The 27,284-nt window shown below is 41.2% G+C and overlaps 3 protein-coding genes and 1 pseudogene across 7 annotated transcripts; 2 read left to right on the top strand and 2 right to left on the bottom strand.

Moving 5' to 3' along the window:
* Nucleotides 1-7,302: 7,302 nt before the first annotated feature.
* Nucleotides 7,303-9,056, top strand: LOC141831176 (protein IQ-domain 26-like). Of its 3 annotated transcripts, none has more exons than XM_074718595.1 (5): nucleotides 7,303-7,391; nucleotides 7,500-7,649; nucleotides 7,791-8,236; nucleotides 8,314-8,502; nucleotides 8,567-9,056. In XM_074718595.1, the coding sequence occupies exons 3-5, from the start codon at nucleotides 7,823-7,825 to the stop codon at nucleotides 8,906-8,908; spliced, it is 945 nt and encodes a 314-aa protein (XP_074574696.1). In that variant the 5' UTR covers nucleotides 7,303-7,391; nucleotides 7,500-7,649; nucleotides 7,791-7,822; the 3' UTR covers nucleotides 8,909-9,056. The 3 variants fall into 3 exon arrangements, with proteins under 3 accessions (XP_074574696.1, XP_074574695.1, XP_074574694.1); XM_074718594.1 differs by having other exon boundaries at nucleotides 8,564-9,056; XM_074718593.1 differs by lacking the exon at nucleotides 7,303-7,391 and having other exon boundaries at nucleotides 7,576-7,649; nucleotides 7,770-8,236; nucleotides 8,564-9,056.
* A 4,088-nt stretch (nucleotides 9,057-13,144) lies between these two features.
* LOC141831148 (putative pectinesterase 53) lies at nucleotides 13,145-15,299 on the bottom strand. The gene is made up of 5 exons (XM_074718568.1): nucleotides 14,938-15,299; nucleotides 14,665-14,854; nucleotides 14,381-14,587; nucleotides 13,898-14,133; nucleotides 13,145-13,292 (listed from the first exon to the last, which is right to left on the bottom strand). The coding sequence occupies exons 1-5, from the start codon at nucleotides 15,282-15,284 to the stop codon at nucleotides 13,145-13,147; spliced, it is 1,128 nt and encodes a 375-aa protein (XP_074574669.1). The 5' UTR covers nucleotides 15,285-15,299.
* Nucleotides 15,300-16,079: 780 nt separating this feature from the next.
* On the bottom strand, nucleotides 16,080-18,085 carry LOC141830936 (uncharacterized; annotated as a pseudogene).
* A 2,058-nt stretch (nucleotides 18,086-20,143) lies between these two features.
* On the top strand, nucleotides 20,144-26,602 carry LOC141830928 (putative histone acetyltransferase type B catalytic subunit). Of its 3 annotated transcripts, none has more exons than XM_074718378.1 (10): nucleotides 20,144-20,346; nucleotides 21,010-21,051; nucleotides 23,014-23,123; nucleotides 23,840-23,908; nucleotides 24,526-24,564; nucleotides 24,651-24,724; nucleotides 24,827-24,896; nucleotides 25,262-25,343; nucleotides 25,438-25,601; nucleotides 25,677-26,602. In XM_074718378.1, exons 1-10 carry the CDS (start codon nucleotides 20,271-20,273, stop codon nucleotides 26,328-26,330), a joined length of 1,380 nt encoding a protein of 459 aa, XP_074574479.1. In that variant the 5' UTR covers nucleotides 20,144-20,270; the 3' UTR covers nucleotides 26,331-26,602. The 3 variants fall into 3 exon arrangements, with proteins under 3 accessions (XP_074574479.1, XP_074574477.1, XP_074574480.1); XM_074718376.1 differs by having other exon boundaries at nucleotides 24,824-24,896; XM_074718379.1 differs by having other exon boundaries at nucleotides 24,824-24,896; nucleotides 25,673-25,882.
* The last annotated feature ends 682 nt before the right edge of the window (nucleotides 26,603-27,284 follow it).

Raw genomic sequence — 27,284 nt, 5'->3', positions numbered from 1 at the left:
GGTTCCAATGAGTCGTTGGAGTTTCCATCCATCATCGAGCTTGGAGTTCTTTCGAATACGACAATCAGTGCATGACTAAGCATTCTCTTTTTATTTTCACCTTAATTTTGAGTTGTAAAATGTCTTTCTTCTCGTCTTTTGATTGTAACTCCATCTTCATGGAGTAAATCTTTGAATTTCAAGATGAGAGAGTAGTCCAATTGATTTGTTGACGTTACTTTTATATCTATTCATCTTTTTTTATCACATGATTTGTTGATTAATAATCTAGCTTTATTGCGCATACATATTTATGACACTAACGTGTATCTTCATATCCCATGGGATGCAGAAAAAGGATCGAAAAGTGAACTCAACTCTCTGACCCATAAAAATCGACACATGAGAGGTCATTCACAAAAGTAATTCAAAACTTCACGAAGGCATCATTGGTTATGACAGAGCTTAATGAGTTTACCCCGATTTGGCGTCACGAAATAAGGGATAACATCTAGAGGACCATAAGGCATCGACACAGGAGCCTCCCTAAGAAAATGATCATTTTAGTAATGCTACCTTGAAAGTAAGCGCCCCGTTTAAGTAGACATATACCAGTATAATATCAAAAGTCTATATCGATTACCCTGAGATAGATCATGTATGTACGTGCGAAGTGCAAAGTGCGCCTACAAAGCGCCATTGCGCACGTGCGCACGTGCGTGCGTGGCGGGTGGTGGGCTCAAGTGTGAGCACCTCCTCGCCCCTGAGAATAAAGCACCTGGTCTTTTTGTATTAACTCCATTAACATAGTATCATTAATAAGGAAAGAAAATATATCAAAAATTTTCGATGTGAGATTATTCCTCATGCATTTCTTTATATATAACATTAATTATTAATTAATATTATTCGGGCTGACTTTAAACAATTAATTTATCATTCACCCTTAATCGATTTTAAGCAAATTAATAGTCTAATCTATCTACGCGAAAGATATATTTTGATTTTGAAGTTAATTACGACTTTCATCAATTGATGGCATTCCGATTTTTTCCACAAAATCGTATTGGTCCATTAAGACCCCAATATCCAACACATTACACCAACAATACTATGTGTCCACTGTCTATGCTACGTCTTGAGGACGACAATCATACACTTATTGATTTCACACATCATAGTGACAAAGTACTCAAGAATTTTGACGATAACTAGATAACTGACTATGATATTAATGATTGACCATATATGGATGGTTAGAAACACAACTTTTTTTTTCAAGGAAGGGAATAAATGTAAAGAGTAGTTATAAGAAAATTCAGATACAATATAACTTTGAGCATCTCTTTATATTAAACATGACATGATAGGATGTTCAAAGTGAACATTGTATATATTTATTTTTTGACTGATATAAAAATATTTTCTTATCAATAATAATAATAATTAGAATGTAAATGTGTTTGTTTGAGGAATTATTCATCGTGAATCAAAAGTGATTAGCAATGACAACTAAACACAACTTTCATGAACTCTCCAAAGTGAGAACCATGCACGACAAATTCAAATGACAAAGATTTTCACTCATCGAGTTGATTTCAAAGACATCAAAACAATGAAAATAGCGAAAAGCATGGGTAAAGAAAATTGTATCATTTGCAAATTGAAAAACTAATGAATGCCGTCATTCTTATGAACTAACTAAATTTTCTCAATTCAAAGATTAATAACAAATTTCTTGCAATTGAATTTAACAAGCAAAAGCAAAAGTAGGAGAAAGATATGTTCGAGCATCTCAACTTTCCTTAAGCAATGACTCGACGACATGTATCTTTCGACTTGTATAATTATATAATTGATGATAAATAAAGACACAGAAATAGTTTTTTTTTGATCTAATTATTGTGTTGAAGCCATGATTATGGATAAGCTAATTGATTGAACACAAAGGGAGGAAGTTATAAACTTTTTTGAGGGAGTCAAGTCGAACAAGAGAAAATGATTAGAAGTTTAATTGTTTTTTCTCCTAATCTCCTTTTCTAGCTTTTTGTTTTTTGTTTCTTTCTTTCTCTTTCTTTTGATTCATCTTTAAGCATATGCTAGACCCTAATGGCCCACGACCATATGTGAGGAGGTAAATCAAAAAACTACAATTAATCACGACGCAGGAGGGTATTGTGGCTTCGTTAGGATTCGAAGCATTGCCCTCTTCTGTAATTCTACTACGTTGTAACAAACTTAGCTATGCCCCGGGGGCTAGAATTATAGACTCAAATAAAGGTTTGTGGTCGGCAAATTGTACTTAATCGATCTTGAAAGGTGTCTAGAAAATAGCTTCAAAATCTAATCAAATTCATGTAGGCATGAGCACTTATGTCTAATAAAATTTAGATGCATGTGTTTTTTTGTTTAGGTGAGAGAACTCGAGTCAAGACCTAATTAGAGTGTTTCATCCTAACTCGTTCGAATCATGCTCGGGTCGGTCCCATTGAGAGTGTTTCGGCCTAACTCGATTGACACCTCTTTACCCAATTTGTTGGTTCCATTTCTCCTCTATTGAATAGTTAGATCTCCTTCTTCCATCTTCACGTTTTCGACATGGAAAAGAAGACAAAACAGAGAACAAGTCCAATTTCTCCACTAAAACAATGCGAGTCCCACACAAAAGGCCCCCTAACTCGTCTACTAGATAAATCTGAAACACAATTGATACCGAGAGATAGGTCATCCTACATGGCACAAATCCAACTCGGTTACTCGCGAGACCTATTGAGGCACAACCTACACACGACCTACAACATACACCTCTCGAGATCCGATAACCCATTAGGATTCGGAACCTCTACAAAAGGTTGACAATGTTCTACATTGTCTTAGTTTTTACTTCCTTCTTCTACATTCTTTCTTTTCTAGGGCATGATTTATCATAGGTCCGACAAAGCATAACTTATGCACACTCAGAAATCGATCGCGATCGGAGGAGATTAATGTCGCATGATATGACATGACATGACTAGGCCTCTTTCATCAATATTAAATTGCAGATACAGTGCATCTCCTCTGAGACATTCAAACAAACATCCTGCTAGAAAGCATCTGAAAGGTCCCCATTCACTGCCATCCATTCGGTCGCAGGCACCATGCACTGCTGCTGCTGCTGCTTCAGTTCAGTGAATCAGACACCCTCCCTTCTGTCTCCACGCCTCGTTGACTTGACCAATTACAAAACAGCTCACGCATGGCCATCGTCTAGCTGTAGTGCTTTCGATAGGACCAACAAGAGGGGTGGCGTCTTCGCCATTACTCGCAGTCCAGACAAACTGTCTCTCCTTGAGAATTAAAGCACATGTGTATCCGAACAAAAAAGTTACAGCCGATTCGAACAGTAATGCGGCTGCAGTCATTTGTTTAGAAGAAGTGGATAAGGATGACGAGAGTCGAACGATTGATCGGCATTCTGATCATGATCTGGAAGAGAAAAATGAAGAGGAACTAACAGTGGATCGGATGTGAATAGTTGCAGATGGAGAATAGCAGAGCTCGCACGATGGCTTGTCTGCGCCGCTGCGTGTTTGAGCACTTAGGTGAGGCCCGACGACGAGAGGTGGCGTCGCTCGGAGGAACCGAGGTTGAGGCTCAACTCACGGTCCTCACCTCGCCTAACATGACTGTGGCGGACCATTCGCTCGATCGACTTAGCTTATCGTCTCTACTCTCGCAATTAATGATAAATTTCAGTCAGTCTCATGTACTCAATCCCTAGGGGTGGTCGGTCCGGTCCCACAAAAGTTTCCCACCGACCACCAGGGTAAATCGGGAGCTCAAAAGTTTTCCACTGACCACCAGGGTAAATTGGGAAGCGCATATGGTGGCCAATCCAGATGCCCAGCATCGTTCTCTATTTGGAAGAAAATTCTTGCAAATACACCGTAGCTGGGGATCGAACCGCGGGTCCTTGGGTCACAACCCGGATGCCCTACCGTTGCACCATTGCCCCGGGGATAAATCTTAAGATGTTTCCAATGACCAAGGGGCCCCAGCAGGGGTGTGCTAATAGTCTGATGTTTTGTGGATTCTAGTGTCAAACGGATCAATCTACGACGAACAGATCAATTTATTAAAAATTCATTATACGGCGGAACGAGCTAATCCATCAATTTGACGTATTAGGAAGTCTCCAATTCAATCAAACTCAATGCGAATTACGGATTAGATGGATTAACCCGCGAGCTTATTAAAAAATAAAAATATTAAAAATATTGAAAAATTTAAGTTTGAATTACAGTTTAAATAGATTAAGCTGAAATTTTAAATTTGATTACGGTTTAGAAAGATTAAGATCATAAGTACATTGAGTTTTATACTTTAATTTTAAATTTAAAAAAATTTATTTTTCTCAACTTGCGGATTAATACAAGCTCGTTACAGGTCGATAATGTGGATCGTAGACCTAGACGGGTTAGCTCATCTGGACATATCTTAAAATTTGTTCCGATCAATTCACCGTGGATGATTCAAGGACTGACGACGTGCACGCTTCTCAAATATGATTGTAGAGAAAGAAAAAGAAACATGAAAAACACTCAAAAAGGAGAGTTAGAATAACATTGGGATCCTTTTCTTCGTTCGAGAATCTCCTTCCTTATTTCACCCCGTATCAAAGAGTAATTAAGACCAATTCAGTTATGTTTTCATATTCCAATTGAACACTTTCCATTTATGATCAAAGGAAAGGGGAAGATTATTCATTTTACCAAACGTATGTGGATTAAATCACAATCTTATAATTTTATAATAAAATAAGAACACAAAATTTTTCTTGATCAATCCCTTTTGCCCCTTATTTTTCAAGAATCAGAAAGATTTTTTTGAGTTTGAATTTATTCATTTAGAACCTGGCTCTTCTATCTTCTACTTATTTTTTTGAATACCCTTCCACGATTCTTTAAGTTCCCATGGGTTTATTGATCCTATAGAATTTAATCCATTTTTTCAAGCAAAGGGTACGAAATAAATTAGATTGATTTTTCAATCAAAAATAAAAAAGTACCATGTGAAATCTTCGATTTTTTCCTCTTCCTTTATTTGTTGGGTTGCAAGGTGCAAACTATAATCTTAGTGGGGTTAAAAGGATCATTCTAATTTTCATTCATGTCATTGTGGAGATATTTTGTTTTTCTAACAAGTAATATCTCTTCTAGCCACTGGATGAGCCATTTCTAACCATGCCTTAAATAAAGGAAGTGGGTGCTCCCTATTAGGAGACACTAAGTGCTCCCGTGTCATTCTAATTTTCATTTTTGAATGCTTTTTAGGTCTCTTCTTCTTTCTCTACAACTCTATCCGAGGTGCGTACACGTTGCAATCTTTGAATCAGTATTTGAACCATCGATGATGAATTGACCGGAACAAAATGAATTAATAAAATTTTAATTTAACTTATTTAAATTATTTGATAGAATAAATAAATTCGATGAATCTGACCTAAATTGAAAACTCTACTCAAGTGTAGTATGTCGATTGTGGTTTTAATGTGAGTATTTTTCAAATATATCTGATGGACGAATCTTAGAAAAGATTGCCCACCTCCAGGAATAATTGAGTTGTCCATAGTCAATACAAAAGTTTGAGATCTATCATATAATTCTATCTATATTATTGGATTTGATATTTATTATAATTTTTATTTATATTTAAATAAATTGTATTATTATTAATTTGTATTTAACTAATCAATTTTCATAAGCTAAATAAAAGGTTTTTTAATAATTCAGATATTTATATTTTTATAAATAATTATATTTAGATAAATTTTTTTACATTCAGACTAGATTGTTTTTTTCCTGTTAAGTGTTTTATTACTGTATCACAATAATATTTGATAATTCATATGATTAAATAACATTTTTTAAAATCATCAAAAAAATATTTCTATTTATTGTAATTATTCTAAATCAATTATATAATAGTGTCGGCTAAACTATTAAGGAGCAAATTATTATTTTTATAAAAATAAATTAAAATCAGATATTTCAATCAAAATCGACTATATAATTATTAGTTGGAATGCATTTATTATATAACACTTTAAAACAAAACGCCTTTATGTTTTAGAAAAAGCGAGATTGCTATGCTGCACGATAAATCCGTGCACGACTCCCTGATCCACCGGCATTGTCGCCGCTCTCGCCGTGCCGTCCGACGACCGCCAACTGCCGACCGCGCCCTCAGCCGCGATCGATGCGCCACTCGTCAGCGCTTCGACCAACGCTAGATTCCGACCCGATAGTGATCGGAATTTGACGAATTTGGTCGGAAACAATTGTTGAAACGGCAGAGCCACTGTCGACGACGATCGAGCCGGATTTCGACCGAATCGCGATCAGAGACCGATCGAGGACCGACAGCGATTCGATCGGAATTTAGTCTGATCGACATCGACAATAGTCGCGCCATTTCCGACCAAATCGCGATCAAATTTCGGTCAAATCGTGATCCGAGATCGATCGAGGAAAGACCGGTGTGCGACACTGGTCCTTCCTTGATGGGAATCTGACCGTGATTTAGTCGGAAATGGTGCTGCCACTGTCGATTCTGTTTCCGATCGAATTCGTTAGATTCCGACCACTATCCGGTCGGAATCCGACGTCGGATGGAGCACCGACGAGTAGTGTGTCGATCGCGCCAAGGCAGCAGCAACGACGATGAATCGTGAGTGTCATACACGGATCACGAATTCCTTGTTGTGCAGCATAATATTTCTCTTAGAAAAAGATTCTATCGATTTAAAAAAAAAATGTATTACGAATTTTAAATAACTTTTTTATTTAATAAAATTTACTTAATTTCAGGGTCTCAATCTGATTGATATTCCCCACGATTACAATCTAAACCCACGTTTCCTGAAGCTCGTCAATGGCAGAGAAGGCCACGGCGGTGGGCGGCCCACCACCGGCCTTCCCTGTCACCGCCCTCCCTCTCTCCGTTACGTCATGATCGCCACCGCGGCATCGGCAGTCCCATCTCTCTCTCTCCCTCCATTTCCAACCTTTTTATATGCCTCGGCCTCCCCCTCCACCCAACACTACTCCATTCCTCTGCTCCATCCATCGCGCCGATCGTTTCCGCCGATACCTTGAGATCAAAGCCGCCATCATGCTCTCTCTGTACTCTCCCACTGTAGCGTACTAAACTAGCCCACTGACCGCCACAAAACGAGCAAGATATGGCTGGCCAAAGGCAGGATCTCCCTTTTCAGTTTCCTGTTCCGCCTGGCTTTCCGCCGTCTGCTGAAAGATATGCATCATTGGGCGTGTAGAAAGATTCCAGCAGCGATAACAGAGAGAGTGGGAGCAGAAGAAGAGGAGAGGCGGTCGCACTGAGACTACGCCCTGCCACCTCCGACAGTTGCTGTAAGCATTGAGCTCAGATTCATCACTGCTTGTCGCTGCGTTGCCTGCGGAAAGATACGAGCTTTTTCGTTCTTTGAGGTGACCTTCGCACATCCATCGTTCGTGTAGCTGGACGTCGAGTCAAAGATGGAGGGTACCGCCGCGAGGAAGGAGCAGCCTGCAGGTGGCAGAGACAGAGGAGGGAATTGATTTTGCTTGTATTTTCCCCTCTCCCTGTCGTTTGTGGCGAAGGTTGGCAGGCACCAGACGACGATCACTGTAAGAGCATCGCCTCCACTTTTTGACTGTTCGAAGTGGAGCAATCGAATGCTCGCTTCTTTCTTCCATTATTTTTCTCGATTCTTATCGTCTCTTATTAATGGAGGCCTCTGCATCAAGCGCTGTGAATTGGTTTTGTAGATTTTGAGCGAGAGAGCTCGAGCTCGATCGCCATGGGCCGAGCGACGAGGTGGCTGAGGAGTGTTCTGTGGGGGAAGAAGGAGGCGAAGGCGGGTGGGAAAGACAATGCCAGCATCAGCGGCTACGAGGCCAAGGAGAGGAAGAGATGGAGCTTCACCATCGCCAACGCCAAGCTGCGGCGGGAGGAGAGCACGGGACGCCAGAGTCCCTTATCGGCGACGGACATGGCGTGGCTGAGCTCCTTCTACGACGAGAGCGAGGAGGAAGGGAAGCACGCGATCGCGGTGGCCGTCGCCACCGCGGCCGCCGCCAGAGCGGCGGTGTCGTCCGCCCAGGCGGCGGTGTGGCGGCTCCAGAGCCTGGGGAAGCAGCCGAGGACCTTGCCGCAGGGGAGCTACGCCTGGTGGGCCGCCGTCAAGATCCAAACCGCCTTCAGGGGTCACTTGGTGAGGCCAAACCGCATCCCTCGCCCTCCATTTCCAACTTCGCCTGCTTAAATTTAACGGCCACCGTCGTGGAACAGGCGAAGAAAGCTCGTCGGGCACTCAAAGCCCTGGTGAAGTTGCAGGCCCTCGTCCGAGGCTACCTCGTGAGGAAACAAGCCGCCGTGGCCCTCCGCAGACTACAAGCTCTCATGAGAGCTCAGTCCCATGCATGGCCTCAACAGAGGAGCCCAAGATTCACACCGGAGTTCTGCCACAGAAGATCCTACGTAAGACCACAATCGACCAAACCCTAAATTCTGGATCATCTCATCCTCATCGTGTTCTTAGCAGGAAAGAATCAGCACAAGGTGCAAGCAGACAGGAACAGAGCAGAGATCCGATCTCGATCGGAGCCCCAAGATCGTGGAGATGGACACTCACCAACTCAAGTCCAAGTCCTTCAGGAGAGCAACTTCCAACTGTAACGCGTTGGAACAGCAGCAGCGTCACCCTGACAGATCACCCTTCTCCCATTACAGCCATGGCCACTGGCCGGAAACTCCAAGCCGCCTGAGCCACATGGCGAAGACGACGCCCTTCGCCGCGAAAGTAAGAAGGCAGAGTGCACCGAAGCAGAGCAGTAAGGCGCTCAGGGGAGTGGCAAGGGACTGCTACTCGGACAGCATGTGGTGATGCAGTGGTAGGATGGTTCACGCCATAGAGAATCTCTAGTTTCTGAGACTGAAGGAACGTGTAGATTCTCCTTGTCTGGTTTCAATCTGTATGCAACTGTTTTTCTCCTAAGCATCTTTGTTTCAGGAACCCAATTGGCATCCTGTGATTCGAGTTTCCATGAATCCATCCGCCATTGAAGAAACCAGAAAAGAAATTTCATCCCTGAAAACCGACGAGCTTTTCACACAGTTTGCGGTGAAAGTTTCAGCACGAAAACCATGAATGTGCACAGGAAAGAACCAAACACAAAAATCCAAGAATGGATAATTATGAACCCTAAAAGGTCTACAGGAGTCGCCGAGCCATGTGATCTGCTGAGATTCAGAGCTAAGTCAAAGGATTAGAGAATCTAGATGAAAATATAAAAACAAAATATGCGGCAGAAGTGAGTATAGTTGTCACAGGAACAATCAATTAGCAGAAACTGAAGAATGCTGTATGCTTAAAAGGAAAGATCGCATGCTGCAGAAACTTATCCGCCATTGCTGATCATTTACTCATCACCAGCATGTTCATGCTGCGAAATGCCACCTCACGCGAGAGGGACAACACCCAATCACATTAATTGTGTGAACAAATGGTCGTGAAGATGTAGCAGAGATATGATCTCATCTGAAGAGTAAACTTAACCATGCAGAGCAGGACATCGCAGCCTTTGCTCGAGGACACCACACAAACGCACAATGACTGTATCAAGCAGTAATCTACCGTTCGTAAACTTCATTGGATCATTTCGACAAACAGTTTGCACTCAGCATCAATTCAATGCAATAGTTGCGGAATTGCTGTTGTTGTTGTTGACATCAAAAACACAAACAAACCCTTGCGATAACCGTGAAAGAAGGAATTGCCTTTGAATCAAGCAAGTTTACGACGGGAAAGGATGTGGATTCCTCTCAATTTGGTATTTTGTTCCTTGCTATTGCCAATTTGTTGGATATTATCTCTTACATGTTATTTTTAACACGTGCCAGATCGAAAGAGAGAGGGGGGTGAATCTCGATTGCTTTTCGTTCATTCGATTCATCGTTCGTTATATCAAAAGTGTTAGCAACGGAATATAATAAAAATAATACAGAGTAAACACATGAATTTACTTAGTTCTTAATTTTTAGGATTGGTATTCCAATGCTCATGCACGGGAGACGTCTGTTCACTAATATTCTCATTTTTTAAATTTTTTGAAAACAGAGAAACTCGTCTTACAATTTGAGTACAATCACAAGGAGTTTATAATAAAACACATGTGCTAAAAATACTAGCAAACCAATTAAGCCAAGCCGATCTAGAAGTCCTGAGTGCAGTGCACACTTTCTAAAATTTTTTGATCGTAGAACTTTGAGGGCAATTGCTTTCCTTCAAGCACGAAGAAAAAGAATAGTAGAGATGAATTGCTAATTTAAAGCACTGATCGCAGCTGCTTATAAAGGCTTTTTCAGACGCTTAGATTCTTTTTCGGACGGCCTGACTTGACTTGATTCGATCCAACGCCATCGGGCTCTATCCGTCGTTGGGTCTTATCCTGGTCCAAGCGTCTGAACGCCTGAAAATTGATTTAAGCGCTCGACGTTGTTCTGGTCCGATTCGACCCTAGTCGAACTCGATTCTCTCCGGGCTTGGTTTGGCTATGTATATTCGCTTCCTTAGTCCTACTTCTAGTTTCATATTCTTATAAGACAAGCATACAACAAACAAGCTAGTATAAGTCTACTCCTGTAAGTCTTCCTGACTTACTAGGCTTACCACCTAAAGTTCACTCTCCTAGGATTTTTTTTGCCAAGCCTCCGGTCATCCTTAACTCACATGGACTTCTTACTCAACCTTGATCTTAATCCTTGAGACTTTCCACTAAATCTTTGACCCTTGATCCCGTTTAGACTTTCGTCTGGTGTTTTCGACCATTAAGGCTTCCTGCTTAGTGTCCTCAAGCCTCAGGGCTTTTCGCCTGATGTCCTCGATTTGTCACAGATTTTTACCTAGTCCCACTGACCATAACTTTATTGTCCGATCTCTTCAATTAAGATTTCCTCGTCCAATCCTTCCCACTAGAACTTTTTTTTCTCAATCCCTCCGACTAAGACTTCCTTTGTTAGTCATTTGGTCCCGATTAGACTCTTTTTGAGTTTTCCTTGCTAGTCATAACTTGACTACACATAGCTCACATCATAATATCATATTTTGTTTGGATTAAACCTTGATCAAATTGATCAAACTTAAGTACATTGTCAAATATCAAAACCCTAAAGACTGATTGCACCAACATTTATGTCATTACTAAACAAACCAATTAAGTAATATAATTAAGATTAATTGTGAATTTATGTCATTGGACGTGAGTTTATGTTTTGTTATAATGAACTAATGTTACTATACATAAGATGTGTTCTTGTAGGATTTGATAATCGAAATCCCTATCTATTGATGAGGAGAGTACGGTGCCATCACTATCCTGCTTCTTCATAAGATCATTGGATTACGAGAACAACTCAAAGAGAAGGACAATTTCGTTCTATTCAGGTTATCATCTTTAACTTTTATATTTACTTCCTGTTACAACTTCACTGTTACTAGATCTTGTACATAATTTTTTGGTTGTTGAGTTCATACGATTGTAGAATTCATGATTTAGAAAACATCCATCACAATTACCCTAAGCATCTTAACCCTTTCATTATAACCATCAATATACGCCTCTCCTACTTCTTCATCCTTTAATATTACAAAGACTCCACTCCTAGCATCAAAGTCCTCCATACAATTTTCTTTGAAAAAACTTAGTCCTTTACAATTTTCACATTTGTTTATTTTTATAGAAACAAATCAGAAGCAATGGAAATTCTACTAGATGGATTTCGAGAGTTTAAAGATTTTTCCCTACACGACACACTAGATAACTTGAAGGTGGAGATGACCTCTATGAAGCTCCAAGGAAAATCACTCGATGGTACAAAATTATTCAAGATATGCCATGTGCCTTCACCCATTTTAGCTCCCCCTCCCCTCCTCCCTTCAACTCTTTAATCAAAGTCATTAATAGTCAAAGCGAAAGATATCAAAGGATACTGGACATCTGGATTGGCCGCCGTATCTTTCCCTTGTCGAAACTCAAAGTGTGGCTAATTATCATTTTTTTAATCAAAGTCATATAGTCAAAGCGAAAGATAGCGATCTATCATCAACTACCTTCCTACGTCCAAACTCCTAGACCCCATCAATGTGAGGGAGCTTTATACTCCATTAGGTTTGGATTACATATCTCTTCTAGAACAACTCGATATGCTTGCCTAGAAGAAGCTTTTTGATCCAGTCCTAAATCAAGGGATGGGATGACTCGGCTAAGTAACTACGATCGAGTAATTTCTACCAGACTAGATACAAGTTGAGTTGACTTTCAATACACCAACTTCCTTCAGGTCGAGCTTCAATAGACTGACTTCTTTTAGATTGACTTTTGGAACATCGAGTAGCAAGAAGGTTCTTTAACAAAGATCTGAAAAGACTCAAAAAAAGAGATTAGAATGGGGGGAACCTCGGAGAAAAAGTGGAGAGAACGAATGAAGAAAAATAAAAATAGAATAGAAAGTTATGAATTACTTACATTGGTACGATTGGTTATCCTTAAATAAAAAATAAAAAGATAATCTTTACTTCCAAAAGGACATATCTCTTTTTTTAATTGTCGAAAAGCATCTCTTTAAGTAATCAACACTTCAACAATTGCATCCCTTGGTGATGGATGCTTCAGCACCAGTCGAGTTGAATCAGAATTCCTATTTGGAGCAGGCCCAACTTGAATACACTCGGACATAATTGACTTGAGGTCTTCTATCAATAGTCGACTTGATCTAAAGTCAGTTTAATCAAACCCAAGCAAATCTTGACTTTGATTTCCAATTGAACGACTTTTGACTTGACTATACCATGCGGTGCTGACTTTCCTCGCCATATCACTTTTCGTTGTCATATACAATTGCTTTCTTGCTCTTGAAAAATACATTGCACATATAATCATAGCAGAGTAGATCTTCCTTGTTAGATATTCCAACAATTTTCCTTTTTTATCTTTAGCCTTAAATACGAGCAAGCAAGAACATTAAATCAACACGAGTAACTCACAAGAAGCTTTAGATGCTATTAATGGAAGAATGAGAATAAGAATGATTTGTACTATTTGGAGAGACACCCAAAGATGGATCACAACTTGACCCACTCGGAGCCATCGATGAAGGTCAAGGATATGAATGGCTTGGCCTCCTCGTCGGTGAGCTCCCTCGACCATGAAACCCTTCCCGCATAGCTCGCGCCCGGCCCCGTGCACTTGTATTGCCCGTAAAACACCGTCCTGAAAAAGATTATATATAGTAGATAACTCGATGACTAAGTTTAAACATAAAAGTGAAAACAAAACTTTGATCCACTCGACTAGACATATAAGTAGATCCTTTTGCACTCATGAGGTGAACCCATGCAAAAGTTTGATTCCAATGCGTGCGCATAAGAGATCACTTTTTAAAAAGGTTGGAATGGAAAAGAAGAAAAGCTACAAGAAGGTTGCACCATGAAAGGCGAAAGAGAATTAAGGGGACCAAAGACGAATCTAAGGAAGGAGACTAAAAACTCGAACTCAAAATGTCAAGGCATACGATATGATTACTCTATAACTAAATTCTCGTGATCCATTCTCAAAAGATAATCTAGGAGAGAACAAAAGTGTCTTAAATAGAGAAGATCTATCTCTTAAACCTTAAATTTGCAATAAGTTATAATTTGAGGAATAATTAGTACTTTTTTGTTATGAATCCTAAATTGATGGGGTAAAGTGAGAAATTTAGAAATGATAAAGGATTAATCGATAAAACAGAGTGAGGGTTGAGCGACGCCGAGAAGCGAGCGAGCGGCGGCGGCGGCGGAGGAGACGAAGCGAGGCTGAGGAAGGAGAAGGCTTACATTTCTCGGTTGGGATCGCCCCAATTGTACCATCCCCTGGGGAGAATGATGTCGTCCATGTAGGTGTAGGCGAAGACGACCCTGGAGAAGGTCCCCCACGCCCGCCCTAGGTACAGCGCCCCCGACCCCGTCACCTTGCAGTTCACGAACGAGAACCCCGTATCCTCCAGCAAGCTCATCCGGTTCTGAGCCGTCACCGCGCCGTAGTTCTGCGCGATCGCGTGCACATGGCAGCCCTGCAACCAGCACCATGCATTCACCGGTGAGTACTACGCCCGAGGCGCGCGCCCCACCTGTTCGACCTAATGCCTCGCTGACCGACCCCCCACTTGCCGCGGGGGTGGGCAGGGGCGAAGGCAGGCGTGACTGAGAAGAATCCGGGCTTGTGTTCGTTTTTAATGGATTTTGTTTTGTTTGATTGTTTGGAAGGAATAATCGATGATCAAGATGCAATTTTTGCTCAATGATTTGGTAGAAGCTGACCTCAAAGAGGGAGAGAGCATCGCCGAAGATGAAGTCCACGGATCCTTCGATGTAGCAGTCCTTGTAGTAATGCCTGCCGAGGTGATCGTAGAGCGTGTCCTGCGCCCCCAGAAACTTGCATCCCACGAAGGCGGCGTTGTCTCCCGATATCCTCAGCGCCACCGCTTGCTTCCCCCTCGCCCCTGGTCGTGGAACAGGGGTGGTGTTCTGTGAGAACACAAAAGGACAAGGGTTATTGGATTGGGCGCTGGAACAGGGGAGTTGTTGTTGTCGGCATTGCTTACCTTGAAGGTTATGTTCTTGGCTATGAAATAAGGAGCATTGACGGCAAAGGTGGCTGAATTGAAGGTGCCAATTGGCTGTCCTTTCGGCCCGAGTGTCTCCGCGGTGTCGCCCCACTGCACCACTGTGCTATCCGCTCCGGCTCCTTGTATGCTGATGAAGGCTCTCATCGGCGGAATGTTCACCTTCTCCCTGCTCCATGATTAACACCCCGGTAATCAAGCGCTCGACCGATGTACCAGTAGCCAAAGAGGCGACGAAGAATGCTCACTCACGTGTAGGTGCCGGCATTGACCTTGATCACCACGCGCACCAAGTTAATCAGCGGGAGCGAGTCGACGGCGGCCTGGATCGTCCTGAAGTCTCCGACCGACGGCTTCTTGTCGACGGTGAGCGTGTAGGAAGGGAACACCTTGTTGAGCGCCCTGCCGAAGACGCTGTGCCGGAGGCCACCGACGAACCAGACCCACCTCATGAACTGCTGCTCCGCCAACTCCGCCTGCGTGGAGTTCCTCTGCCGCCGCCGCAGCCGGAGCCCCTTGGTATGACACTGGACCTCCCCGGAGTCCACCAGCAGCAGGAGAACCACGACGAACGCAATTCCTCGTAATCTGAACATCATCTGGGTGACGCCCGCAACGTGTCTGTGGAAATGCAGAGCAGAAAAGATAGAAGATAAATCGAGAGAGAGATCACGGGTCCTTCCACCGAGAAATAAAAGGCAGAGAGGTGCTTTTATACATGCGTACATGGTATTTTTGATCTGCCTCCCTTCACATTCTTGCTCCATATTCTCCCATTTCGTGGTTCCTTTAGCTGCCTGGAATGTCGAGTGGTTTTCCAGATTGCATCTTTTCATGCTTTGTTACTGTTTACTTCCTGATTTATCCTTTCTTTTGTTTATTGTTGTGGTCGCTGCAGCAGCCCGTGATCTCCCTCCAAGGCATCCCATGAACACCAAGAAAAGGAACTGTCTGATACGCTTCACTAAAAACCACAGAGGCATCATTTGTATAATGGAATCGACAGTGGCTCAACACTGTGAGTGAAACCTTACACTTTTGGCATTTACAGCACTAAACTGCAAACTTCTCCATCTCCGACTCGGATTCATCACCATCATCTAGCTTGTTATGAGTTCGTACGACTGAAGTTTCTGTTCCCAGCAAAAGATTTACTGTACCTCGACTTGCATATCAATCTCATAATAATTTTTGTCCATGATCAATCCTTTTGCCGACTAAGCATCCATTGCTAATGGCAGTGGACCATGGCCTAAGGCGTGCATGAGGTGAGCTTGTGGTGGTGGGGTGGTTGTGTGTGGGTTGTTTAGGTCAAGTGACTGGGTGAGCAATTTGCCGTCATCTTTCTCATGCATTCATGCAGAATAGCATTAAGGGCACTGAGGAGAGTGACGCAGGGCGCATGATACTAGTTAATGATCCAGTCTTATCAATTGTGTGGTTTTAGTGGAGCAAAAACTGTTTCGAGATTTAACAAACGTCGATATACAAATCAAATCAAAGAATTGAAATGTGGAAGAAGAAAAAAATGAATCACAGTCAAGGAACCAAGGCTCGTTCCTTGTTTAAAGTCTTGCGTCGGGTTGCAGGATAAGTGTTTGATGAAATGTCGGAGTGGATTAAAGGCTGGAGTCTTGCTGGTCCTGGCACAGCTCTTTCCGCAGCTTCTGCGAGAAGAGGCGGCACGCGTCCATGCTGAGATCGACGGCGGCGGAGAGCGCGATGAAGAGGGCTACGTCGGCCATGCACGAGACGTGCTGCACGCCGACCTGGACTGTCGGCTTGCTCTGCTTTCGCTCGCCCTCGACGGTGGAACCCATCACGAAGCCGGCGGCGGAACCGGCCATGTCGGCGGTGACGTCGATGCGGAACTGGCCGCCCTTGCGGGAGCCGATCGAGGACTCGGCGATGGGCACGTCGGCGCCCGCGGCGTCCGGCACCAGCTGGAAGCGGTATCCGAGCGCGCCGCCGTCTGCGGGGCCGCGCTCGCGCCAGGCTTCGAGGCGGCCCCACGGCTTCCAGTTGGTGGCGGCGGAGTCGGCGGTGCCGGAGGCCCCGACGCCTCCGCCGACGGCGCCCCCCGGGTTGGCGCGCGAGACGCGGTCGGAGCCCGGGGAGGGCACGAAGGGCGTCACCATCGACGCTGCAGCCACCGGCGATCCGGAGAGGTCGTGGATCGTCACCGTCCACCCCTTGCGCTGCTCCCGCCGCCTCTGATGCTCCCTCTCGCCGCCGGCGAACCAGCTTCTGATGCTGTCGCTGCGCGAGACATCTGACGCCAGAGATCTGCGCACGTAATCAAACGCATAATTTTAAATTTTCAAAAAATCTAAAAACTTTTCCAACAAAAAATAATTTAAACTAAAATTCATATAAAAAATGATAAATCGATATACTTTTTTTTTAAAAAAAAAGAGAGGACCGTATTTAATGTTTTTTAACATAGAACAAACGCCCTTTTATTTAAAAAAATAATTAAAAAATAAAAAAAATTAATTAGACCTTTTCCAACTGCGCAAGCAAAGGTTGATTTAGGTGGCAGCACAGTTAAATTGAGTACAAATTTTGTACGCATCGTAATCATTTTTCTCGACGTTCCTTAATTTCGAATCTTTCTTTTTCACTTTTTTTTAAAAAGAATATTTTTTTATTCATTTTTCTATTTTTTAATTAGAGATTTGGAGTAGAGAGAAGTAATAATTAATTAACTATATACGTACAGAGACAGGGATCTGGTGCTCCGCCGGCGGTCGACCGAGAAGCGGCAGCTGAAGACCGGCTGCAAAATGCGGCCGCCGCCGCCGCCGCCGCCGTTCCTTGAACCTGGTACACCACCGGGCTGCACTCCGGTTCGCCGCCGAACTGGAACACGAACCGCGGGTCCGGCTCGGACCGCACCATGAGGTGGAGGCGCGCAGCGGTCCTCCCCGTCCCGACGCTGACCCAGCCGCTCTGCACCACCGTCGGCCGCGCCGGCGCCGCCTCCAGGTCGACCGCCACTCGGACGCGCCCCAGCAGCCGGCCCGACGCGAGCCCGCACGCGCGGCCGCCCGCCCGGCCCACGTAAACCGCGACCGTGAGGCTGGCGGCGGACCGCCGGCCCGCGAGCCGCTGCATCGATTCCGGGTCGAGGCTGATGACGACCGGCTCCGCGACCGCGGGCGCCGCCGGGGCCTCGATGAGGCTGGTGGAGGAGGTGGGGTCGGCGGAGACGGGAAGGGGAACGGTCCTGGCCGCGGCGGAGGGGCCGTGCTCGAGGCGGAGCGTGCAGAAGCAGGGGGTGGCGGAGGGGTGCACGCCCGGACCGGCCGGTTTGGCCACGGCCGGCAACTTGAGCAGCAGCGACTCGACGATGAGCCGGACGAACCGGCACGGCTCCATCGATCTCGTCGCTCGACTCGTCGCACACTAAAACGAAGAGACAAGACACGGCCGTTATATTTATTTCGTTCGAATATATATATATAAAAATAATAATAATTAATTTAGAGTCCTGATCTACCGCGCGACGCATCCCGCGCGACAGCTGCGCGACAGCTCCGACCCACCGCCGCTTCCACCGCCATCGTGCCGCCGTCCGATCACCGACGGCCGCCGGACTGGACGCATTGGAAAGCCAGCTCGCCGGCGCTCCGGCCGGGGCCGGATTCCGGCCAGATTGTGGCCGGAATCCGGCCAGAAACGCAACAGAACGACCCTTGTCCGATTTCAGCGGAAATCGGTCGGATTCCGGCCGAATCACGGCCGGAGACCGATCGCGGTCGACGCGCCGGCGCCGGGCGCGTCGACCGCGGCCGGTCTCCGACCGTGATTTGGTCGGAATTCGGCCGATTTCGACCGGAATCAGCCAACAGTAGCTGTTGGCCAATTTCGGCCAGATTCCGACCGAATTTGGCCGAAATACGGCCACCGGACCTGGCGCCGGCGAGTTGCGCATCCATCGCCGATGGTCCGGTGGCCGGAGATGGCCGGACGGCGGTGAACAGCGACGGAGAAGCGACAAATGTCCGAGGAGAAATACTGTGCATCGCGAAAATGGACGGTCGGAATTGATTCGCGCACGGGTGCGCAGGAATCAGTCGCGCGGCAGATCAATTTTCAATTAATTTATTCATTTACATTTATTTATTTATTTTAAAAAAATGATTAAAACGAAATAATGGGGAGAGGGGGTGGAAAGGGGCCCACTAGGGTACAGCTGGGTATTGGCTGTATCCAACCTCTTGCCATGTGAGCGTTTGCCACATCACGACACGCACTTATTTAAGTCCGTCACAATCGGATCGAATATGTCGTATCGGCTTCCTTCGCCTGCTCGGGGGCTGTTTGCGGCGGAGCAGGCAAACCGGTATATCTAATAAATATCACTTCTTTTTTTTAAGATTATTAAAATGTTTTCGTAATTAAAAAATAGATAATTGGAATTTAATATTTTGAGATTGACCGGCTCTGTGTCTTTTTCCTCTTGCTGTTCACGTGCATGATTTTTTCCGTTGAGATATCACATCTAGATAATTAAATGTATTTTTATCATCCTCTACTAATATCTCTATCAATTTCTCTATTTTTAATATACACATTATTTAATTTATAATATTTTTCTCTAATATTTGTAATCTACAATGGTCATAACTACCATATGCTATAGATTTTTGTTTATACGGCGGCACGTGCTTGCACATGTGCTTGGACCGATTTAATTTCGATAATTAATATTAAATTAAAAGTTCCTATTCACTTTACTCCCAACGCTCATTAGGCGTTTGATTCAAGTTATTATATATAAATAATTACAAAATTAAAGTTATAAAGTATAAAATATAATTTAATATTATTTAGTTTAATTTATTTATTTAAAGATAATAAACATAATTAATTTATTATTTATTATATTATTTTTATTTCAAATAAATTAAATTAAAATAATAATATTAATATTAATAATATTAATAATGATAATAAATTAAAATGTTAGACCATCATAGTTGTATACATGTGATATGTTTGGAACTCTACTAAAAGGATAAATAATTATATTATAATTTAATTTTAACTTAATTTTTAATTCAAACATCAAATTTATATATTGGCAAACAAAAAAAACATTTGAAAAATAAAAAAATAAAAAATGATTTAGTAATTATTTATAAAATAAATCATATATTTTCCTTTGTTTAAATTAGAAAATTAGAGTGATTGGAAGAGTGAAGAAAATACCATAATCCTTAGCCCTTAGCTCTCAATTTGTATGCTATTGTTCATCCGTCCAAGTAAACGTCCGTCCAAGTAAACGAGCAGCTACTCAAGAAAGATAGTTAAGCAGGCTTTTTAATGGGCTAGCGTTTAATGGGCCGCTTCGTACGGCCTGTTTACTCGCCGCCGATGGTCCCGGTGCCTATAAAATGCCGCTCCCATTTCCCGCTTAATTTCTTCATTTCCCCCCTCTTTTTCTGGTCGCTCAAAAACCCTAGGCACACTGCTCTTCCTAGGTTTTCTTCCTCCTCGCTCCCCAGCTGCTTAGGCTTCCGCTGCTTCTCCCAACTTGATCTGGGACTCCCGTCCGCCGAGGATTCCGACGAAGAAGGATGCCGCTGAAACAGAAAGGCGGCGACAATTCGGGTGAACCCAAGAAGCGCAAGCGCGTTGGTTTCGCAGAGATTGGTAATATTTTCTAAAAAAATATTAGTTTTTGTTTTCTGTTGTTGCTATTTCCACCTGCAAGTTTTTAATTCTGTCATTTCGTGCCCGTTTCTAAATGTGTCTATTAACAGCTTGAAGCTGTCACTCCGTACTTTTATTTTAAGAGCGTACATTTTCCATCTCATTTTTTTTTTGTGATACATGTGTTGGCTGGATGCAGCTATTTTTATTTATGGATGTTACTTGACCTTGACGACTCAAGAAAATGTTTTTTTTTTGCCTCTTTCTTTTCTTCTGGTACTCAGTTGAACTTGGTTTGTCTGCGTGATTTATACTGATTTGGCTATGAAAGAAGTAGCAGATAGCCGTCTGATTTGGTTTGCCTTCTTGCTGATTGTGCAATACTAATGCGTTACTGCAAGATACACAACAGGAGTGCCATGATTTTGCCATGTGAACTTGTACTAATTCCATACTGGAACTGAAGGTTCCTGGAGAGAGGATCAAACATAGTAGAATATGAAGGATTCTTATGTTCAATAACAGCCTGATATTCTAGTTGTTACAATATCCTTGACTGAAAGTGTGTGTGCTGTTCTGCTTTTTCTAACCATTTGCACTCTCATAATTACTATCTTCCTATGTGGCTATTCCATGATTTTTTTTTTGTTTCTAACACTGCAGATCCTGGAGTTGAGCCAGAAGAGTGTATTAAGATTTTCCTTGGTAAGATTCTGCTATGTTATTGCCTTTTTTATGCAGTTTTTGTGCATGGCATTTCCCTGGAATTATGAACAATTTAAAGTTTAGACTGGTGCTAACTGTGTTCTATTGTTGCATGTTGCTAATCTATTTCTTTTTATTTCATTTAAAATCCTTTACTGATTGATTATTTGATAGTTTTGTATTTTCATTGTGTTTTGCACAATTCATAAACAATGAGCACAACATTACAAATTTGTAAGGGATTTTTCTTCTTCCTTGTTTAGAAAAATTGATTTTTAAATCTGAAAAATAATTGATGATTCTCCACGAAGCAAATTAATGGTTCATGCAGTTTGATCCTTATCTTTTGGCGAGGCATGAGGGCTATCATAAAGTGAGTTTGCAATGTAGAGATAGAAGATTCATTAAATCATATGCAAAGTTAATCCAGCTTATAGGAATAATAAGAATTTCACAATAGGTAGTACAATTATGCCTATTGTACAATTATGCAAATAATCTCATGTGGGAACCTGTTAATTGTATATTTTGTTTGAATGACAGATGCCTCCTGCCTTAGGTAAGCTTGGGTAGTGATGATTATTATATAATTAGCAAGATTCAAGCTTCTCAATGGTAGATTTCTGTTTGGTTGTTTACTCTTTTTCTGTCCGGTGAGAATTTGAATTAATTGTTACCTGTATAAGATTCTTATTGTACATTTGGAAATTCAACTTCAGAGTTTGCCCTAATCTCCTCAGAATCTGAAGTAATAGTTTGACTGTTGAATGCTGTTTTTACCAGTTCATCTTGTGTTATCATTTGTATCATGTTTGAAAACTTTTCTTTGTTTGAGTCAAGGATCTTTTTCATTCTTGAATACATGTTGTAATGACCAAAGATTGAAAACAATTTTCATGGTGGCTTGAAATGGCTTGTAATAGGAAATACATCTAAATGTACTTAAATTTAGTTGTTGAATTTTTCGTGTACTTTTTAAGTCTGCAAATATTTTAATCACTAAATGCACTGTCTGAGAATAAAGAGGTCCACCCTCTCCCAAGAACAACCTCAATCTCGACAGCTGCCTGCTTATATTGTCTCAACTTGCATTTGATCCTTTAAAATCTTGAAAAAATATTCCAAGAGTCCATGATGAAAGCAGCTTGGTTGGGGAATTGCCTAATCAACAGGCTTATTGCTGTCTGTTAGTCAAGATGCCACCCATGAGGAGACAATATGGAGGTTATGTGGGTTACTATCTAACAACATTCAACACCCAAGGAAACTGACTAGAGACTGATTATCGACCATTAAACTTAGGAAGAGCTTACATAAAAGGTGTAGAGATGCTTAATTTCTTTTCATACCTTCCATATCATACACAAATCTAGCATGCACTGATCTGAGGTATATACTGTGCTATATTTCCTAGTAAGGTAACTCAATGATTTGTTGAAATATCTGCAGAAATCATAGAAAAGGTCATCAGTAGTTTTTGAGCCATATCAACACCCAAGATTGAGCCATAGCAACTTTAAAGGCACAGAAAGGGCAAATATGTTTTTTTAATCTTTTCATTTTTTACTTAAATCGTCATGTATGTCATAAAATCACATATTAGAAAAGATATCATTTCTCTCTATCTCAATTACAAAGCCAAATGATGGAAAGAATTCCAATGTATGTGATATTCAAGGATGATGTCATCTCTTAAGACAAGAAGTGACTTTTGGCTGGGTAAATATAGCAATTTTTGAGGCAAGTAAAATCATGCTTCTTGCATCATTTTCAAGAATACTTATATTCTTTAAACATTTTTCTATCATTTCTTGGAATTTTCATCACCATCATAGGTTATTGACATATGCTTTCATTGTCTGCAATGAAAACTCCTTATGTTCTTTTGAACACCTGTTTATCATTTTCTTTGGATTTTTCACCACCATCAAAGGGCATTTATATATGTTTCATTGACTGCAGTAAAAAATAAAGACGAAGTGGGTGCGACAGACAGCTTTTGCATCAAACCTATTGATCTGAATCAATTTTTCAATGCAGATGAGAAGATATATGGCTATAAGAATTTAAAGGTAGACTGTTAACCCCCCTTCCCCTCTCTCCCAAAAATAAAATAAAATTATACAGTTATTCCTCTTTCAAAACTGCATACTAGTATTTCCAAATTATTATAGTACTTTGTGCCATTACTTCTGAAGCTATCCTTTTAGCTTTTTTTTTTTTAAGCAAAAGGTATCTTTTTTAACTCCCATCTATGGTTTTTTCCCTTTTATCTTTATGGCAGATTTAGAGTGCTATGTTATGTCTAAATGTTATTTGTCACTCAACTGATACCACAATTTAATTTATTCCCTTTATTATAGACGTCTTGTGCTTAAGAATTAGCTAGATTGTTTTTATGTTGTTATGCTGATGGCACTATCAGTTTTCCATGATATGAAAAGGAACTGAAAAAGTTGATTGCAGTATAAGGTGGTCATAGGTCATGGAAGAGGAAATTCTGCATCTTTTTTTTTTTTTTGAAAAAAAACATCAACATGGAGTTGCATATCTTCTATCTTTTGTGTTGTGGAAAATATGAAAATATGATCAAGTTTTTTTTTTTTTTCTAGCTAACAATTGTAACAACCAGAGTTTCATGAATGCGTTTGTTCAAGCACTTTTCAAATACTAATTAACTTCTATTGTTTGAAATGTACCTTCAAATTTCTCTTTGTTATTTATTAATATTATCATCTTTTTTTTATTAATATGCAAGTTTTACAATAAAGGTTATCCCCTTTTGCAGGTTAATGTTTGGTTAAGTTTGGTGTCTTTTCATGCTTACTCTGAGGTTACTTTTGAGAATAAAAGTGATGTAAGTGTCATTATATAGTTGCAATGCCATGCAAGATATTGTTATTCATGGTGGCATGCTTCTCTCTTATTCTTACTAAATAAAAAATATTGTTGGTTGTTATGGTTACATATTCTGTATGATTACTGGATTACTAGTTGTTTTCGTAAAGGTTCCTTTTTTTATGCTGGAAAATGATAATTTGATAATAACTAGTGAAAGTAGAGAGCATTCCGCAGATTAGTTGATAATGGGCCAATCCTTGTAGTCAATTGTAAAATCACGGTGGTTTGTTCTTGTTTATCGCAATTAAGGATATTTTTGTGTGAGTACTTGTTGCTTTGTGGCAAATGACTAAGATTTGCACCAGTGGAACAAAAGTTTATGCTTATTGCTACTTCGTTAACAAATGAAGACACGTTCTTTTCCAATTTTTTAATGATGCATCCCTTTGGTCTGGGAATTTTAGAAGCTGTGAAGTTCATTTCCATTTTTTAACGCTCACCTATTTTTCTGTGTAATTAGCTTGTTTCTTGTATATCTTTCAGAGGCTTGACACTTTATGATGTATAGTTATCAATATGTATTTTCATCTTTCTAAACTAATCTCAAACTGGACATTATAATTTTTTTTTCAGCGTGGAAAAGGGATCACTGATCTTAATTCAGCTCTTCGGGTATTTCATCTTCACTTGCATGTAACTATAATTCCTTGTAGGATTCAATTTTTTTTAGCACATTGGATGTTTGTCTTTTCTGATAGGATATATTTGGTGAATCATTGATCACAAAAGAACAATTCCTTCAATCATTTTCAACAAACAAAGATTACATCAGGTAGACTTTGAACTTCTTGCATATTTCTATTCTTTCATCTAACTTCATTAAATTTGTAATATATTTTTTTACTCTGATATAATTTCTTCTGGATATCAGTAGTGTCATAGCTGATGGTGCTGGTGTTACTTGTAAATCCTCAGTGAACGATGCTGATGGTTCAGTGGTTGAGGTATGTTGGTGATTTGAATCTCAAGTGATTTAAGTCTATGTAGAAATTAATCAGCCTGCTAATATTTTGTCGTAAGCCGTCAGATGTTCCATCATGCAATTCAAGTATGCTAGAAAACAAAGCCTAATATTTGCTTAAAATGGATGCCTGAGAAATTTCCCACAAACATGATTTTGCTTAATGTTCTTATTGGAATTTATCATCATCTAGATGCATTCTCAGTCTCTTTCACTGGCTTCATCAATTAAAGTACCTTGTTCACTAGCAAATGTTAATCACTTGCTAGATGCTTTTTTTTTCTTTTTTTTTATGTCAGAGATTTCTAGTTTTGAGTGGTAATCTCCACTTTGTTTTGCTCTGTGCAGGTCGTTCAGATGAAGCTGCACAGCCCGGCTGCTGGTTTGCTTTACAGTCGATTGTTTCCTCTTGTGCTTCTGCTTGTTGATGGTACCTTTGATATTTTTGTGTTATATAAAAGGTCTTCATCAAAACTTATTTCCATTTCACATCTCTTGTGGTGGATTTTTTCTCTTTGTTTTAGGTGGCAGTGCTATCACAGTAACTGATCCAAAATGGGATATCTTTTTAGCTGTGAAGAAGGTTCAAGATCCTTCAGGGATATCTATTATTACCAATGTGCTTGGTTTTGCCACTGTTTATCGTTTCTTCCGTTACCCTGACAGTACCCGATTCCGAATTGGCCAGGTGCGGTTCTTTATGGTTCTTGCCAGTTTAGCCGAGGATCTTTTTGCTGATTCATCTCATTTTCTCTCTAGTCAGATCTTAGTATTGCCCCCATACCAGGGTCAAGGGTATGGACAGCTTATCTTCGAGTCTGTGTATTCTGTTGCATTATCTGAAAATGTATACGATGTGACTGTCGAAGATCCTTCGGAGTACTTTCAGTACCTTCGAACCTGCATAGACACCAACCGCTTGCTTGGCTTTGATCCAGTAAAGCCAGCCATCGACTCAGTCGTTTTGCGCCTAAAAGAAGACAATCTATCGAAGCTAGGTTCCAAGCCGAGCTTTAGCCCACCGGCAAGTCTAATAACGCTTGCTCGACAAAAGTTAAAGATCAACAAGAAAATGTTCCTTGCATGCTGGGAGGTCCTCATCTACTTGAACCTTGATTCAGGGAGCAAGTGTATGGAAAACTTCAGAGCCTGTTTTTCAGATCATGTGAAAGGCAACATGGTCGATAAAGAGTCTACAGGCGGTAGAAAAGAGCTTATCCAGGTGCCAAATCAGTATGACCCTGACTACTCCTTTGTGGTAACCTGGTCACCAAATGGCGGAGAACCCGATAATATGAATTGCGACTCTAATGATCAGTCAGCGCAAGAGGAGCAGCTAACCCAGTTGGTGGCTAAGCAGATGGAAGCTATTGTCAAGATTGCAAATAAGATCCTATCATCCCAAAAGCCCAGATAGTGCTGTTAAAACTTCATTGATCTAGTCCCAGTGCATCAAAAGTAGGCCTGGTGAGGAAACTCTAATTCGTTCAATTTGCAAAAGATGCATTTTATGTAGTGTTTGGATCAATTTGTTCATCAACATATTAGGAGATTTTATCAACTGTAACGTATGCCATCAAGATGCTAGAATTGGAGTCTACTTTCCCTTTGGCAAATCTTCTACATAGCCTTGCCAAGACACTTGTAATACTTGAGATGAATGGTTCAAAGGAGATTTCCTTGCTTGTTCCTCACTAGTAATTTAAATGCTACAGAAGTGGAAGGTTTCACTCACTTGTAAAATCCATATATCTTGGCACTAGCTTCATTTAGACTGCCTGATTCAACCATTATGACTTCTTAAGAAAATGCCAACTTGCTGATAGTTTTTACAACTAGCTGTATGTTTCCATTGCATCGAGTCAATATTTTCTGCTTTTGAAATATGATTGAATTGGTTGTTGCAAGACAAATTTATTGCAATAGGTAAGAATTAAATCTTGATCAAGTCGAAGCAATACTTTTTTACAAATGATTGTAAGATTGACTGTACAACGGATTTTATTTTTTTGCTGCAGAGTCAATGCTTCCTACTATATAAATTATGCTATAGAAGTGGAAGGTCATATTCACTAGTAATTTATAAAATCCGTATACTTGGCATTGACTTCCTTCCATGATTCCACCATTCTGACTTAAGAAAATTGCAACTTGCTGATAGTTCTTACAATGCATGACTGTACCTTCCTTGAAATCGGTCATCTCTCTCTGAACTATGAATCATAACTGGCAATGCCACATTGTATTGGTCATGCATCCTTTATCATGATTTTAATATGTTCAAGTCACAATGCAATCTCCGAAAAGGGGTATCACGGACTTCAACCTTGCAACAACTCCTCGAAATTTTATTGTTTTAATCCGAATAGAC

The sequence above is a fragment of the Curcuma longa genome, chromosome 6, assembly GCF_044706935.1.
Source record: "Curcuma longa cultivar G26 ecotype Majalengka, Jawa Barat chromosome 6, ITB_CL_G26_1.1, whole genome shotgun sequence".
Classification (NCBI taxonomy): Eukaryota; Viridiplantae; Streptophyta; class Magnoliopsida; order Zingiberales; family Zingiberaceae; genus Curcuma; species Curcuma longa.
The sequence above is the reverse complement of the archived record's forward strand: the minus strand, read 5'-3'. Positions and strand labels throughout refer to the sequence as shown.

Excerpts from the sequence above, each read along its gene's own strand:
- LOC141831176 (XM_074718594.1), top strand. The coding sequence starts at position 7,823 with ATGGGCCGAGCGACGAGGTGGCTGAGGAGTGTTCTGTGGGGGAAGAAG. Across the intron at positions 8,237-8,313 it reads CCGCCTTCAGGGGTCACTTG|GCGAAGAAAGCTCGTCGGGC; the intron begins GTGAGGCCAAAC and ends GTCGTGGAACAG. Across the intron at positions 8,503-8,563 it reads TCTGCCACAGAAGATCCTAC|CAGGAAAGAATCAGCACAAG; the intron begins GTAAGACCACAA and ends TCGTGTTCTTAG.
- LOC141830928 (XM_074718376.1), top strand. The coding sequence starts at position 20,271 with ATGCCGCTGAAACAGAAAGGCGGCGACAATTCGGGTGAACCCAAGAAG. Across the intron at positions 24,565-24,650 it reads ATCTTAATTCAGCTCTTCGG|GATATATTTGGTGAATCATT; the intron begins GTATTTCATCTT and ends CTTTTCTGATAG. Across the intron at positions 24,725-24,823 it reads ACAAACAAAGATTACATCAG|TAGTGTCATAGCTGATGGTG; the intron begins GTAGACTTTGAA and ends TCTGGATATCAG.
- LOC141831148 (XM_074718568.1), bottom strand. The coding sequence starts at position 15,284 with ATGATGTTCAGATTACGAGGAATTGCGTTCGTCGTGGTTCTCCTGCTG. Across the intron at positions 14,855-14,937 it reads GTCAATGCCGGCACCTACAC|GGAGAAGGTGAACATTCCGC; the intron begins GTGAGTGAGCAT and ends ATCATGGAGCAG. Across the intron at positions 14,134-14,380 it reads ATGCTCTCTCCCTCTTTGAG|GGCTGCCATGTGCACGCGAT; the intron begins GTCAGCTTCTAC and ends TGCTGGTTGCAG.